This window comes from Thamnophis elegans, chromosome 16 (genome assembly GCF_009769535.1).
Source record: "Thamnophis elegans isolate rThaEle1 chromosome 16, rThaEle1.pri, whole genome shotgun sequence".
Taxonomy (NCBI): Eukaryota; Metazoa; Chordata; class Lepidosauria; order Squamata; family Colubridae; genus Thamnophis; species Thamnophis elegans.
Window position 1 is genome coordinate 1,806,882 of NC_045556.1, and position 15,898 is coordinate 1,822,779.

At 46.3% G+C, this 15,898-nt stretch overlaps 1 protein-coding gene across 1 annotated transcript in view; it reads right to left on the reverse strand.

The window, feature by feature from the left end:
* The window catches only part of LOC116519266 (protein FAM189A1-like), a 74,466-nt gene that overhangs the window by 12,835 nt on the left and 45,733 nt on the right, over nucleotides 1-15,898 (reverse strand). Inside the window, exons 3-4 of the mRNA XM_032233104.1 lie at nucleotides 12,895-13,005; nucleotides 9,143-9,271 (exon numbers count right to left, since the gene is read on the reverse strand). Of these exons, the coding sequence (XP_032088995.1) occupies nucleotides 9,143-9,271; nucleotides 12,895-13,005 (240 nt within the window). The remainder of the gene's footprint in view (nucleotides 1-9,142; nucleotides 9,272-12,894; nucleotides 13,006-15,898) is intronic.

Genomic DNA, 15,898 nt, shown 5'->3' on the forward strand with positions numbered 1-15,898 from the left:
TCTAACTCCGCACAATCCCCCCTCCCATTTCCCCACCATAGAGAAGGCATAGTAGAATAATAGAAAGTGTGGCAGGCCATAGACCCAAAAGAAAAGATGGCTGCAGAGCCAAGGTGGCGCAGTGGTTAAATGCAGCACTGCAGGCTACTGCTAGATCAGCAGTTCAGCGGTTCAAATCTCACCGGCTCAGGGTTGACTCAGCCTTCCATCCTTCCGAAGTGGGTAAAATGAGGACCCAGATTGTTGGGGGCAATATGCTCTGTAAACCACTTAGAGAGGGCTGAAAGCCCTATGAAGCGGTATATAAGTCTAACTGCTATTGACATCCAGCCTCAGAGGGATGGAAGGCTGAGTCAACCTTGAGCCTGGTGAGATTTGAACTGATAAACTACCGTCAGCAGAAGTGTTATACAAGTGTCAGTCAACATGAGTTAGTCAATACAAGTTTTAGTCAACATGAAAAATATATAAACTGATTCCACCTTGCAACTGTTTAATTCAGGGGTGTCCAAACGACTTTAAGACTTGTGGACTTCAACTCCCAGAATTCCCAAGCCAGCCAGCTGGGGAATTCTGGCAGTTGAAGTCCACAAGTCTTAAAGTTCCCACGTTTGGACACCCCTGGTCTAATTAATCGAACCGCAGGAGACACAACCATTGTGAATCCCCCTGATGTCCATGAACCAGTTCTCCCAGCTTAGCAAAGGCAGGAACCAGACGACGAATCAGCTGGTTTCGAGCGAGCAGAATTGTATTCCTGGGTCCTTATCACCCTTTATGTGGTAAATTGAACAACGTGGAAGAACCACGGTTGATGGCGAGAGGATGAGGAATCGATTTTGGTTATCTGGCGTCTTTTCTCTATCAGCACAGTTATGGAAGGGATTCTGACCTTCACAGCAAAGCAGAATTTATACCTCTGTCACACGCTGTCCTTTACAGCAGTGGTCTCCAACCTTGGCCACTTTAAGACCTGTGGACTTCAACTCCCAGAGTTCCTCAGCCAGCTTTGCTGGCTGAGGAACTCTGGGAGTTGAAGTCCACAGGTCTTAAAGTGGCCAAGGTTGGAGACCACTGCTTTACAGGGCTCAAGTTTGCACAGGGCTAACTCTGAAGTGTCCAGCTGCTGGCTCGATGCGCAAAGCATCTAGAGACAAACCGGCGTGGACATCTCAGAGGGTCGTCCTCGACTTATGACCACGCTTGAGACCAACATCTCTGCGGCTAAGCGAGACCGTTGCAAACAAGCAGCCGTTTCAATCAGTGTCCTGATTATTATGCCTCTCTCATCAGTGAAGGTCTGGCCAGTTCAATTCCTCCCCCGTTTTCTCCCATCTGCTGAATGCAGGGTTTAGCTGGAATACAACTGCCCATATTAATTTGGGGTCATATACCTCTGGAAGCATAATTATGAAAGACGCTCTCATAAATGTTCTTCAGGATGCAGAGGAAGATATTTGATCTATGCCACGCCTGGCCGTACAAACAGAATTAACCCCATTATATCTAATGGCTTCGGTGCCCAATTCTCCGCCACTCTCCGAAGGTTAAATGGCACACGACAGGGAAGAGAAACAGCCGGAAAAATTAAAGCTACCCTTAATATGGCATCCTCCTCTTTCTTGCGCCTAAAAATATGGAATTCACCCTCATGCCACTTCCCGGATGAAGGAAGCGGTTCTTCCTTCTTTTCAGTCGTATCTTACAAGAAATCATCGGTCTGAACTCAGATAGAAGGAGCAGAATGGAAGCTGCAGGACCAGGCAAAGCATTGGCAGCCAAAAATGCTCCACTTTGAGGCTTCTCATATGCATTGAGGCTTCTCAAATGCAGGGGGGGAAATCCTGTCTTTCCTTCCTGACATATCAATTGAGACCCCAGATCAGCCTGGTGAGGACGATAGAAGGAGGCAATGGAGAGAGAAAGAGGAAAACAGAAAGAGAGGGTGAGAAGGAGGGAGGGAGGGAGGGAGGGAGGGAGGGAGGAGGGAAAAAGAAAGAAAGAAAGAAAGGGAAGGAAGGAAAGAAATATAGAAAGAAGGAAGGAAGGAAAGAAGGAAGGAAGGAAGGAAGGAAGGAAGGAGATGGATCCTCTCCTATTACAGATTGGTGATGTGAATCATCTGCTTAGATGCCAACAAATAATAATTAGAGAAAGCCAGGAAGGCTACAACTGCCAATCGTTTGGAAGAAGGTAAAAGCGGAACCAGAAGCAACGGATGGAAACTAATCAAGAAGAGAAACAACCTAGAAAGGAGGAGAAATTTCCTGACAGGGAGAACAATTAATCAGTGGGACGTCTTGCCTTCAGACGTTTTGGGTGCTCCTCACTGGAGGCTTTTAAGAAGAGACTGGACATTTGCCTGCAATGGTACAAGACCTCCTGCTTGAGCAGGGGGTTGGACTAGAAGACCTCCAAGGACTCTGTTATTCTGTTATCCTGCTGTAGGGGAGCTCTTTAAAGCAGTGTTTCTCAACCTTGGCAACTTGAAGATGTCCGGACTTCAACTCCCAGAATTCCCCAGCCAGCATTCGCTGGCTGGGGAATTCTGGGAGTTGAAGTCCGGACATCTTCAAGTTGCCAAGGTTGAGAAACACTGGTGTAGATTTAGAGAGCTCTGGTTGCCCAAGATAGGGACAAAAAGCTGGATGGTCCTGGATCAGCTTGGCTCCTTTCTGGCAAATAAACAGCCCCAAAATCTGCAGGCAACAAGTTTCCGCCCTTAAGAGCAGCTCTGACCCTTAACAACGTCTTAGATGAAATTCCTCTTTTCTATGCTAGTCATGTCCGAGATGATGGATTTGTTCTAAAGCTCAGTGAGAACTAAGTGAAATTTTCTTCTTGCTTATTGCTTTCTCTGGCGTAACCCAGGCCACCAAAGCCTGCTGATGGTCAGAGTGAAGGATCGCTCCCCTTGGCCCGGGTTGCTCTCGATTTGGCCTCCTCATTAGGGCAACTTGGAAGAAACTCATAAATCAGAAGAAGCTGGCTAAAAAAAAAGAGTAGAGGGAGAAATCAAGCAACTTGATAAAAGCTGAAGGATGGAAATTAAACTGGAGCTGGTGGCTCTTCGAATTGCTTGGAGGGGTTGCAACTTTTCTAACTATTTCTTTGCTAAAGATGTATGCTACTCATCTTGTTCTGAAAAATGACTCTGAGCAGCTAATAGTTTTACTCAAGCGGAATTAAATCAACATACAGCCCAGAGATGTTAACCGTCACAACACAGGGAATAAAGCAAGATGCTAGTTTACTTATTGTAGATCCAGGCTCGGAACCCCCCAGATGTGTTTTGGTGCGGACCCAAGCTATCCAGCTGTGAAGGGAATTGCTCAGGAGATGCTCGGACACGTTCTTTCGGTACCTACTCAAAGGGCCAAAGCAATGTTGATGAAATCTCCTTTTTTTTAAAACTCCTGTTACCATAGAAGCAGGGATGATATCATGGTTTTGACTAGCCTTCAGGCATTTCATCAGAACCCAACAATTATTTGTGCCTTTCTTTTATAGGCAGTTTTCAGAGGCTTCACTCCAGAATCTAGTGAGTCTTCTTAGGAGTATCCGAGAGAGAGGGGGGGGGGAAGGGAGGGAGAGAGATTGTGTGTGTGTGTGTGTGTGTGTGTGTGTGTGTGTGTGTGTGTGAGAGAGAGAGAGAGAGAGAGAGAGAGAGAGAGAGAGAGAGAGAGAGATTAAAGCTTCAGCACCAGGGACAGTTCCCCATAATGGTCCAAGATTCAGGAGCAACAACCCCAAAACCTGAAGGAGGTGAGAAATTGTGAACTCTACCTTGACCTGGGAAGTTAAGAAGACATTAGCCTGGTTGCCACTTGGAGGGGAGACATCCAGGGCTGTAAACTAGACTGGAAATAATCTCCAGGAAGGAAGGAATTGCAAATTTCTTACAATTACTTCTAGATTGTTGCTAAGAAAATGACAGAATCTTGTTCCAGAAGTCATGTTCAACTCAACCAAGAGCTTCCTTTGGTGACTCAGTCAATACTATCTGTCTTTGATAGCTTCTACTGATACATCTAAGGCCTCTGCAAGGACACACCATCTCACACTGTGATCCACAATAGATCACACCATGAAACACGTCCAGTCTTAGCCTATCTCCTTTGGGCTCAAAGGCTGTATGAGGTCAAATTTGACAAGGACATGGATAGACGCTACCAGAGAATTCCAGGGTTCTAGGCCAAACCGGGGAGTCAAGAAAGACTCCAGAAGAGGCTTGTATCAAACCAGTCATTGTTTGTTAACCTTGAAGGCCTTTTCCATTCTTTTGGCACCTGGCACTCAAGACGGTTACCAGCCTCATGTTCTAGGATGATGTTAGATTAAGACATAGGGAATGCCACCAGGTGGGCTTAAGGGAAGACTCGCCAAAGGAGGTTCTGGAAGCAGAGCCAAGTGCAAAATTGGTCAAAATGGAATAAAGAGCAGCTGTTTCTTCCATCTGTTCTCCTGTTCATCCCACTGCTGATTTTACCGCACTTCAGGAAATGCAGCTTGGCAGTCTCCCCACACTATGGGCACCCCACCCCACCCCACTCCACTCAAATTTGTCCTTGTACATACACACACACACACGTACCCAACTAGAGCCGTGTGTAGGACTAGAGCCCAACAAAGGGAAAACTGAAATTAGCTCGTGGCTTGAAGAGTTTAAACGTTTGCAAGGAGGGCAAGCTATAGTTTGAAGAAGAAGCAAATTGCAAAGATGTCTTTCGCAGCTTGGGAAATTTCAATAGACAGGAGTCTCCGTTTCCACAGGGCTGTGTTTTGTGAAGCGCTACCTACAGTTAATCCAAATGCAATCATCCCATAACAACTCCTCTGCAGAGAAATGACAACTTAATATTGTGATTGTGGCACGGCTGTTAAATCTGGCCTTGGTTATGTTCATGCACGTCCGGCATGTTGGCCAAGAGCCACGACTTGGATTCTTTATTCTTAGGTAAAGGTTCCCCTCGCACATATGTGCTAGTTGTTCCTGACTCTAGGGGGCGGTGCTCATCTCTGTTTCAAAGCCAAAGAGCCAGCGTTGTCCAAAGACGTCTCCGTGGTCATGTGGCCGGCATGACTCAATACCAAAGGCTCATGGAACGCTGTTCCCTTCCCACCAAAGGTGGTTCCTATTTTTCTACTTGCATTTTACGTGCATTCGAACTGCTAGTTTGGCAGAAGCTCACTCCGTTAACGCGGCACTAGGGATTTGAACCGCTGAACTGCTGACCTTTCTGATCCACAAGCTCAGCGTCTTAGCCACTGAGCCACCGCGTCTTTATTTTCTTTACTCTTATTTCTTCTCAAAACCTGTTCTTTTTAAGATCCCAGGGAAGGAGCAGACTCTATCAAAGAATTGGTTTTGAGAAGAAATAAGAGTAAAGAAAATAAAGACGCGGTGGCTCAGTGGCTAAGACGCTGTGAAGCGGGATATAAATCCAAGGGCTATTAGTGGCAAGGGATGGTATTCTCAGCTTCTCCAGCACAACTCTAGAGCAGTTATTCTCAACCTTGATGGTGTGACTTCAACTCCCAGAATTCCCCACTACTCCATCCCATTTACAGGCTGATGAGAAAGTTGAGATCTATCAGGTGCTGTGGAGCAATAATGGGAAACGTTGAATGGCTGTGGGTCTCTTACTGGTGGACTTTCTGGAGCCATCTGAGTGGGCTACCTTGGAAAGCAGGAAGAGGACTAAATGGCCTTTAGTTTACTCCAACAAGCTCTTAACACTCTCCAAAGCCATTACTAAGATCCACAGGAGCTGTCAATCTAAGCATGTCATCTGCCTCTCGGTGCAACAAGGCCCAAAGAACATGGTTGGAGGAACATCTCACCCAGCTTCCATGCATAACCGATTGGCTTCCAAACGAGAAAATAAGGCGCCTGTCAATTCTGCACACCATGAGCTTTTGAGGGCTTCATTCCATCAACATGCCAAGGGCAAAATTAGGGTGTGAAGCTATAAAGAGGCCCTTGGATGATTGGTCAACTTGACAGGGCCATGAGGAAGAGCCTCATTAGCATCTCATCCGAAGCGCAAGTGGGTTTTGGGAGATGCGATCTAGGTCGCTTCCCTTCTGCTTGATTGACCTCGGTAACGGGGCTTCCTTGCTCAGATACCTACAATCACCTGATGAAAGGGGATAATGAACAGCAAAAGTCTTCTCACCCATGAAATTGCTCTGCCTCTTCTCTTTTACCTTGAGGAACTCAAGACCTGGCTTTAGATTGCAAATAAGAGTGAGCTAACTGAATGCTTGATTTTTTTTTTTTTTAATATAAGCAAGCCAGACCAACCTTTCAAAACAATCTGCCTCAAAATTGACCTCCTGATCTCCCCAGATGATCCCGCTCCCACGAAAGAAGCTTTGTTTTTTTAGGAGTTGGGAGAGAAACAACACATGCTGCCTTAGCTGTTATAATAGTAATAGCAGTTAGACTTATATACCGCTTCATAGGGCTTTCAGCCCTCTCTAAGCGGTTTACAGAGTCAGCATATCGCCCCCCACAGTCTGGGTCCTCATTTCACCCACCTCGGAAGGATGGAAGGCTGAGTCAACCTTGAGCCGGTGAGAGTTGAACCGCCGAACTGCAAATAACAGTCAGCTGAAGTGGCCTGCAGTACAGCACTCTAACCACTGCGCTCACCTCGGCTCTTAATGAAATAAGGGTTAACTGGAGAGGCAGTTTCTGTAAACAGGTCAATAAAGATTAGGCTAGAAACAACACCAGAATGTTTCCTTCCTTCCTTCCTTCCTTCCTTCCTTCCTTCCTTCCTTCCTCCCTACCTACCTACCTACCTACCTACCTACCTACCTACCTACCTACCTACCTACTTACTTACAGGATTAGCCCTGTAAAGTGGAAAAAAACAAAAGGAGATTTCTTCCAACAATCAGTTCTCTGAACTACTTAGAAAGTTACCAACCGGTTCTCTCGAACAGGTGCGAACCGGCTGAATCCCACCACTGCTCTGAACGGTCACTACACAAATAGTCACAACTTAAGAACTACCTGTAGGTTTTTTTTAAATGTAGAGAAGAGTTTTCAGCACTGCATTTCATGGGGAAATCTGCTTTTTCTGCTCTCCCGTTGAACCATTGGCCTCTTCTAACAAGGGAGAATTTATTCGGCCTTCCCCCGTGGAGGTCTTTGGCACATATGGTGAGGACTAGAATCCCGAGCAGGCTTCTTCTGCGCCAGAAGCCGCTTCTTTCCTTCAGAGCAATCTCAGGCTGAAATAATTTTTCAAGCTTTTCTAGTGGGGGGGGGGGAATAATGGCCGTTTCGCGTTCACATTTTAATTTTGCTTTTAACGCGCAGGAGATTTTGAAAACCGGTCCTTGCTATAATCTAGACACAATGCTTTTTTGCGCCTCCTCTGGGGAACGCTTTTAATGAGACTTTTAAAGCGAGGGGGCGTAAATTCCAGAGTTTATCCAATATTTAACAATAGGAAAAGACCCCTTGGGAATTAACCAGGCCAACAGAAGATTTTCTTTTCTATTTTTTTCCCCTTTTCTTTATGGCTTTTAGGCAGTGAAAATATGCTTATTGTGTATTTAAACGCCTGTTGGAACTGGAGGGAAGACTATTTTCAGTTATTGTACCATAACAACGTCTCTCTCTGAGAGGGTTGATTATAACCAAGAATGCTGAGAGTCCATATTCTGGCGGGGGGAAATGAGGTTTTTGCCATTTAACAGGGTGCTGCCTCTTTTTCTGCAGGATTTCCAGCTAAAATGCATCTCTAATTAACCAAAGCAGATGCTGAAATCCCTCGGTGGAAAAGGATCTCTGAGAATGGTTGTCATCCGAAGGAGAAGCTTTCAGCTTGACAGCCATGTAAGCAAACCTGCTGTCAAACCCCGATATTCATTCTAAATCAGTGTTTCTCAACCTTGGCAACTTGAAGATGCCTGGACTTCAACTCCCAGAATTCCCCAGCCAGCATTCGCTGGCTGGGGAATTCTGGGAGTTGAAGTCCAGACATCTTCAAGTTGCCAAGGTTGAGAAACACTGTTCTAAATGCTACCAGCACAAAGGCATAATAAAAAACAACAACATGAACTACACAAGAGACCTCCCACAAGGAGAGAGTTGTTCTGATTTGGGTTTCCCCAAAAAGCACGAGGCAGAATCCTGGTCCCCTTTTAAAACCCCTTTTATTCAACGGATGTGAATTCCTCTCATTCCCATTCAGCCAAGGCCCGTCAAACAGTCTTTCAAAGGAATATTTATGACCACAGACCTTATCTGTCTTGGAAAGCTGCCCTGTAAATATTTTCCAAGTGAGGAGCTGTGCAAGGAAAGACTGGGCACAGAGTCTCTGAGATTCACGGACAGATCTTCACACTCCTGAAATGAATCTAACGACAGAACAAACGAATTGTTTCCTGCAAAAGCCCTCTCCCCTTTCACTCCTCTCTTATTTCCTATGGGAGGGGCCATGGCTTAGGACCAGCGTATCTGCGAGACCGCCTACTGCCACATACCTCCCAACGGCCGATAAGATCCCAGAGATTGGGCCTCCTTCGGATGCCGTCAGCCGGACAGTGTCGGCTGGCAGGCCCCCGGAGGAGAGTCTTCTCTGTGGCTGCTCCGACCCTGTGGAATCAGCTACCCCCAGAGATCCGGACCTCACCCACCCTCATGGCCTTCAGGAAGGCTGTGAAAACCTGGCTGTTCCGGCAGGCCTGGGGCTGTTGACCTTATTGCTAAGGTCCAGCCCCGATTAGAACGTGCGCGTGTTGGGAATTGTTAAACTATTCTTTTATTTTGCTTTTCTTTTTCTTCTTTCTTTGAAAGCCGCCCGAAGTCCTCTGGGATTGGACGGCCTATAAATTTAATAAATAAGTAAATAAATAAATAAAATCAAGATGGCGCCACCGAGAATAGAACCGGTTTGGGCGTGTGTCCGCCCGAATTATTACCTACTCCTTCGAACCGGTCCAAACTGGTAGGAACCCACCTCTGGTAAAGATACATCTGCATTGTGAGTTTGTGGGCTCTGACTTACAACACAGCCATGTCTCAGTTTGATTGGACTCGAAGATCCGGGATGACCCAGCAGGCGGTTGCAGCCCAACCACAAGACTTGGTCCTTCCCAGAAGATGGCTTTGGAGACTTACCTTAAGGGTCAACCTGACCGTGTTGCACTCCTGCAGCGGGTTCAACTTCAACATCTCCCCAAGGCTGCAGCCAGACGCCTGGTGTTGCAACTCACAGCACACGCAGACGCTGTCGCTGTCAAATTTAATCTGTGGAAGGAACAGAGGGGAGAGGAGGCCATCAGGATAGATCGAGACCAGGTCAAGCAAGCATTAACCCTGCTGATGCTTCCAGAAAGCAGTCATGACACGAAGGCCCTTCCTCGGCAGTTGGTTTCCCTCAAAGTAACCATGGCTTGGAAATTAACCCAGGTTTAGGATTTGGGGTTTCTTTCTCTTTTAACAGAGACGCGGCGGCTTCAGGGGCTGAGACGCTGAGCTTGCGGATCAGAAAGGTCGGCAGTTCGGCGGTTCGAATCCCTAGAATGGAGGGAGCTCCCGTGACTTGTCCCAGCTTCTGCCAACCTAACAGTTCGAAAACATGTTAAAAAATGCAAGTAGAAAAATAGGAACCACCTTTGGTGGGAAGGGAACAGCGTTCCCTGAGCCTTCGGCGTTGAGTCATGCCAGCCACATGACCACGGAGACGTCTTCGGACAGTGCTGGTGGCTCTTCGGCTTTGAAACGGAGATGAGCATCTCCCCCTAGAGTCGGGAACGACTAGTACAAATATCCGAGGGGAACTTTTACCTTTATCTTACCTCTTTTAACATTCTTCATTCTATCTTTGCATTCTTGTAAATTGCTCAGATTGGAATCCAGTGTTACAAAATAGTTAAACGAGTTTTAATGGAAGCGATGACTCCACAGAAGAAACAAAGGTCATCGCTTCCACCCTTGAAAGTCCCAAATGCGACTGTCTCATTGTGTGATTTTTATCCTGCCTTTCGTGGCCTAATCCTGCCCTTAGGGTAGGACATCTGTATCTGACGCATCTCCTCCTGCAACCGGTAGAGTTCGCCCGTTTATAAATCTTACATATAAATAAACCAATAAAAACCAGCATTGGTACCAGTGGCCGACCTGTGAGATGGTGATTCTCTACATTCGTAAGAGGGGGAGGCGTCCGAGATTTTGCAAGTGGAGTAGATAACAGCGAAGAGATCCTTCTGAGTAGGATCTCAATCAAAGCTAGGGGGAAGGTGCTGCATTCAGCCCCAAACGCCTCCTCTTCAAAGGATTAGTGGATCTCCTAATTTATCATCCGGGCTGGCTCTTGTTCTTTAAAGTCAGGTGTGTATTTGAGATAGGCCGCGATGGCTTACTATAGAGGTACTTGGCCGCTAAGAGGAGCCTCTTCCTTCCATGAGCTCTAAAAATGAATAAACCTGACAGAAATACGCCAAATAAGGACGAAGGCTTATTTCTTTTGTGCATTGAGACCGCAGCTCCTGCCAGCTTTCATGAACAACAAAATGAGATTTGTCTTATTGGCTCTCTTTATTTCCGCGCTTCTATTTTAAGGAGCCACGCACGGATGCAAAGGGAACTAGGGATTCTGATCTCATTTTGTCCCCGGGAGTTATTAAAGAGACAAACACACACACAGACACACAAACACACGCACACAAGGAGGAAACCAGGTGTGGGGTCAAGGAAGGACATGGAGATAGACACACCCCAGAGAAAAGCTGAAAACTTTGCCCTGTTTTAAGTCTCTGTTTGCAGACAGCAGAAGTCAAAGTAACAGAATCGTAGAGTTGGAAAGGGCCTCGGAGGTCTTCTAGTCCAACCCCTTGGTCAAGCAGGAAACCCTACACCATCTCAGACAAAGGGCTCTTCTGAATCTCTTCCGAAAAACCACCCTTGTTGGAGCACTCCACAACTTCCGGAGGGAAGTCGTTCCGCTGATTAATTGTTCAACCTGCCAGGAAATTTCTCAGAAAATGGAAAACCTATCAGAAAATTGAGATATATAATAGCTTAACCATCGGGAAGGGGAAATGTAATATCTTCCTGAGAATGAGCTCTCTAAGGAAGTGAATTCAGAAGGCATCGAAACAAAAGAAATCAGAAGAGGAGAATACGTCTAAAAATTATAGGCCTTCTGTCATATTCTACAAGCTCTATAAAATTGGGACGTCCAATTACATCCCCCAAATGGACATTGATGCTTGGAAGGAGTGTATCCAATGCCAAACCAGCGTGAAAAAACAGGATATTATTAAACCACTCATATTAACTAGCACATTCTGTGAAACACCTCCCTCCATACCCCGAAGAGGGGAGCCATCTAGGGCTGAAATATAAATGCATCAGTAACATAGGTACCTTTCATTAGTATTGCCCTGTTATCTTGGGGAAGGAAACAGCCTTTAACACCTTGTCTCAAAAGAATAAATAAGGCAGACTGTCAGAAGGATATTAACTTGCCCGGAATGTCCATCCTTCACAGAATAAAGGGGGGAAAAAATAATAATTTGAAGAGTAAACGGAAGCTCATTTGCAAATTAACTTGGCAGCCTTTCTCCCTCCCCCCTTTCCTCTCTCTCCCCTCCTCCGCTGAGTTCCAGATAAATCAGAATTGAAGGTGGGCCATAAAGAGCGGTGAGACTGAACAGAATAATTTCAGAGAAAGAGGGGGAGGGGATGAAAGACAAACTAGATGAGCCTAGAAAGATGGATAGATAGGAGCCTCCCTTCCAACACTTGGATTCTGCAGAGGTAGAAATGTTTGGAAGGCAAAGAGTTAAAGGGAAAATGGCAAGGAGGCAGAGATGGTGATCACAGAGCTAGTGGTTGCTTCAACAATGTCTTAGGGTTCATGTCTAGGAGGTCATAGAGTCATCTACAATCAACAGACTTATCATCCACTCTTGATGTCTCTCAACACACCAGCCAAGACATGACCAGGGCTGGTCTAAAGACAAGAACTTTCATATTCCATACTGAATTCCTAACATCCTCTCAAGAGTTCCCATTCTGCCAGAACCATGTTTCCAAGCTAACACCCTTCAGGTGTCCTAGGATTTCAATGCCCAGAATTGGAGGTCAGCTGGGAGCTGATCAGTGGTGGGTTTCAACAACTGTTCGAACCTACTCTGTGGGTGTGGCCTCCTTTGTGGGAGTGGCTTGCCACCCATGTGACTGGATGGGAGTGGCTTGCCGCCCATGTGACCGGATATGAAATTATGAATTAGTACTTAGGTCGGTCCAAGTAGCTATTCAGAAACTCTGGCATTGAAGCATGCAAGTCTTAAAGCCTTCAAGTTACAAGATCCTTGCACCCCTAACTCTTTAGAAAAAAAAAACTCAGGGTCTTCAAACCTGACAGCTTTAAGACTTGTGGACTTCAACTCCCAGAATTCCTCCTCCAGTCACGTTGGCTCAGGAACTCTGGCATTGAAGCATGCAAGTCTTAAAGCTGTCAAGTTACAAGATCCTTGCACCCCTAACCCTTTAGCAGTGGTGGGTTTCAAAAAAATTTTTGGAACCTCTTCTGTAGATGTGGCCTGCTTTCCGGGTCCACTGGTGGAACCTCTTCTAACCAGTCCGGTAGATTTGATGAACCGGTTCTACCGAATAGGTGCGAACTGGTAGGAACCCACCTCTGGAGCTGATCTCCTCCTAACCCTTCCGAAGGAAGCCAGGTTAACCTCTAACTTCTGAAAGTGAGCGAGCAAAGAGGAATTTGAAGACTCTCACTTTGACCTCTGAGATGTGAACGAATCTGAATTCCCACTGGAAAGCCAGCATGTGTTTTAGCATGTTTTACTTCCAAACAAATCAGCGGTGTGCAAAAGAGAGAGAGAGAGATGATTCGGATTACTCACCAACTGACACCCTTCTAGAGAGTTCACGAGTTGAGCATTTTGACAGGAGAGAATGGATCCAGCTAAATTTAGCATCACGCAGACAGCTGACAGCAGCATGAAAAAGGTTATCTGAGGAGGAAGAAGATTGATTTATTTTATATTGCAATACTCACTAAGAAATAAGATATTCTCACCTGATGAAGTTTTGTCTCTACTCTGCTTCTGTATTCATTGTGTTTTGGATGCTACAGAAGATCCTGAAACCATGTTAATATTCAGTTGGATTCTATCTCCCAGCTTAATCTGGAGTAACCCAACTCAACAAGTGGCCTTCACATGGGTTCTACACCAACAACCTTCCAGCAAATACATTAATGCTGGTAGAGAATGATACAATTATGGATCTGGAAGGGATCACAAGAATCATCTGATCTGAAGAGTCCAACAGGGCACCTGATTGCAGAACATTGTTCTAGAGCAAGGGTCACCAACCTTGGCAACTTTAAGCCTGGAGGACTTCATCTCCCAGCTTTGCTGGCTGGGGAAATCTGGGAGTTGAAGTCCGCCAGGCTTAAAGTTGCCAAGGTTGGAGGCCCCTGTTCTAGAGTTCTGTAAACCCAACCCCATCCATTTCTCACCTAGTCCTAATATTGAACAGATGATTCTAGATAATGCATGTACAAAGCAGCATTTCAACCATGTTCAAAACCCTGCAAGCTGAGAGGTCCCAATCTCTGGAGGAACATCAACTTGTCCACTCTACAACAGAGGAAAAACCTGGCCTTCAAAGGGCTTAGGAAGTACTTGCTTCCTCCAGGACCATTTTCCAATAACCAAAGAAGCAGCTGTGTCTTAATCCCCACGACCCCTTGGGCAGTCCATCTGAGCAGGAAAGATTGCAGTCTTTCCCTATCACCTTCTGCCTTCTCCTTGGGCCTGAAGACACTGAGGACCATTTGTTGTGTATCCAAAGCAAGATGACAACAATTACATCAATTAAAGAGCTGGAATGGAGATCTTTTCTCAGCCTTCCATCACCCAAGGTTGTCCTCCAGACAAGTATTTCTCAACCTTGGTAGAAGAGATGGTGGTGGTGTTGATGATGATGACGATGACGATGGTGATAGTCTATCCCCTCAACCAGTATTTCTCAACTTTAAGCTGTGAGGACTTCAACTTCCAAAATTCCCTAACCGGCAACAGGAAGTTGAACTTCAAGTTGAGAAAGGTTGAGAAACACTGACCGACACCAAAGAGAAAATAGGTGGGCCAGCAGTCACGGGAGATCCATCTCCACACCTGAGCTCCCTTGTCCACAGGAGAGGAGGAAGGTCCCTTGCAGTCTTCACCAATAGACCATCTGCCTCCCCTCCTCCCTTGCATCGGCAATGAATCATTGCAACTTGGTATGCCAGCCACCATCTCCAGCTAGCTCCGTTCCCTTAAGTAAGCCATCAAAAGCTTTCTCTGAGAGCCCACTTCAAGTACTTAAAATGGATGGGAGCCACGGTGTGGTACAGGCACTGCTCTGCTTTCCCAAGAGAAGCCGGTTTAATTTAGAACATTGCTTCTAATCAGAGGAATGCCATAACAACATTTGCTTAAGTTTCTGGGTTCCTAATATAGCAGCCTCGGGAATAGTTGGAAATGCAAAGAGAATCCTTTCACAGCTCTATCACTCGGGTTCCAGCTGTTGGGTCTTTATTCAGAGAGAATGGCATTATTTGCACACAATGGCTCAATCAACACTCTCTGGAGACCTCACATCATGCCTGCCTCCACTCTTCCTCCCTGGAACCTCTCCCGAGAAGGACAGCTAGGTAAATTTGATTTATAAATAAATAAACTCGGAAGATCAGACTTCATGGAGGACAACTCTTAAACCAGGGGTCACCAAGCTTTCGAACCTACGGGACCACTAAATCCATGATTTTAAATCCCGTGGACCACTAACAAGATCTGCCTAATGGCCAGTTGGGTGGGAGTGGCTAGGTGGTCATGTGGCTGGATGGGTGTGGCCAACCCGATGTCACTCACATAGAGGGGTGCCTTGCCAGCCACTCCTCGCCCCTCCGCCCGGGCTCCTTAGGGCCCCAACAGGAAGCAGTTGCTGGAGATAAGCAGCCCCCAGTTGGCAAAACAGCTCAGTTCAAATTGGATCTGACCGAGAAGGAGGCTCGGCAGAAGCACCTCACTGAGGACTAGGAGCATAGGCTTTCCAAGCAGAGGGAAGACCTGTGGAAGTGCAAAGCCAGGTACCGGTGCCTGGTGGCTCAGTGGGCTGAGATAGTCAGCCAGTTCTAGGCCGTGATGCAATCCCAGTGGAACGAGGCCCTCCGGCTCTTCACCACCAGCGGCTCTTCCCTCCAGCCTTTGCCCAAAGCCCCCCACCAGGAGGCTGAAGCAGACCCCAAGTCAGAATTTCTGCCCCCCTCCGACCCCCACAAAAAGACCCCGAAGGGGGAGACTCTCTGCAGCAACACAAACATTCATTGCACGGATCCATCTAAGGGACTTAGTTAGAGGACCCCTGATTTAGTGCAATATAAAAAATGCAAATAATTTTTCTGTGGACTACCAGAGGTCCATGGATTGCCAGTTGGTGACCACTGTCTTAAACCATTATCCCAACAACAGCTTTGGCTTCACCCGCATGGCTGCTGTCACAGATCCCTCTTAACCTGGTTATTGAGTTAACCCTTATTCTTCCTTTGTTCAATACGTTGATTCATAACACTAAGCATGGTCTTCACACAACCTAAACCATGGAAAAAGCAAGTTAAAGATGACCCCCAAGCCCAATTGGGGATGTTGTGGAAATGGACAAATTGGCTCACGGCTTTCACTGGGGCTGGAAAAAATGTGATTCTACAGAGTATTTTTTTTTTCAGAGCAAAGTAAAGGCCTGGAGCAGGTCAATATTATAGCTACTGTATATAAATTGAATAAATAAATATTTGCATCCTAATTGCCATTCCTAACCGCGAGTGAATCTATGCGTGGAAGAGCTCATCACCTCTTT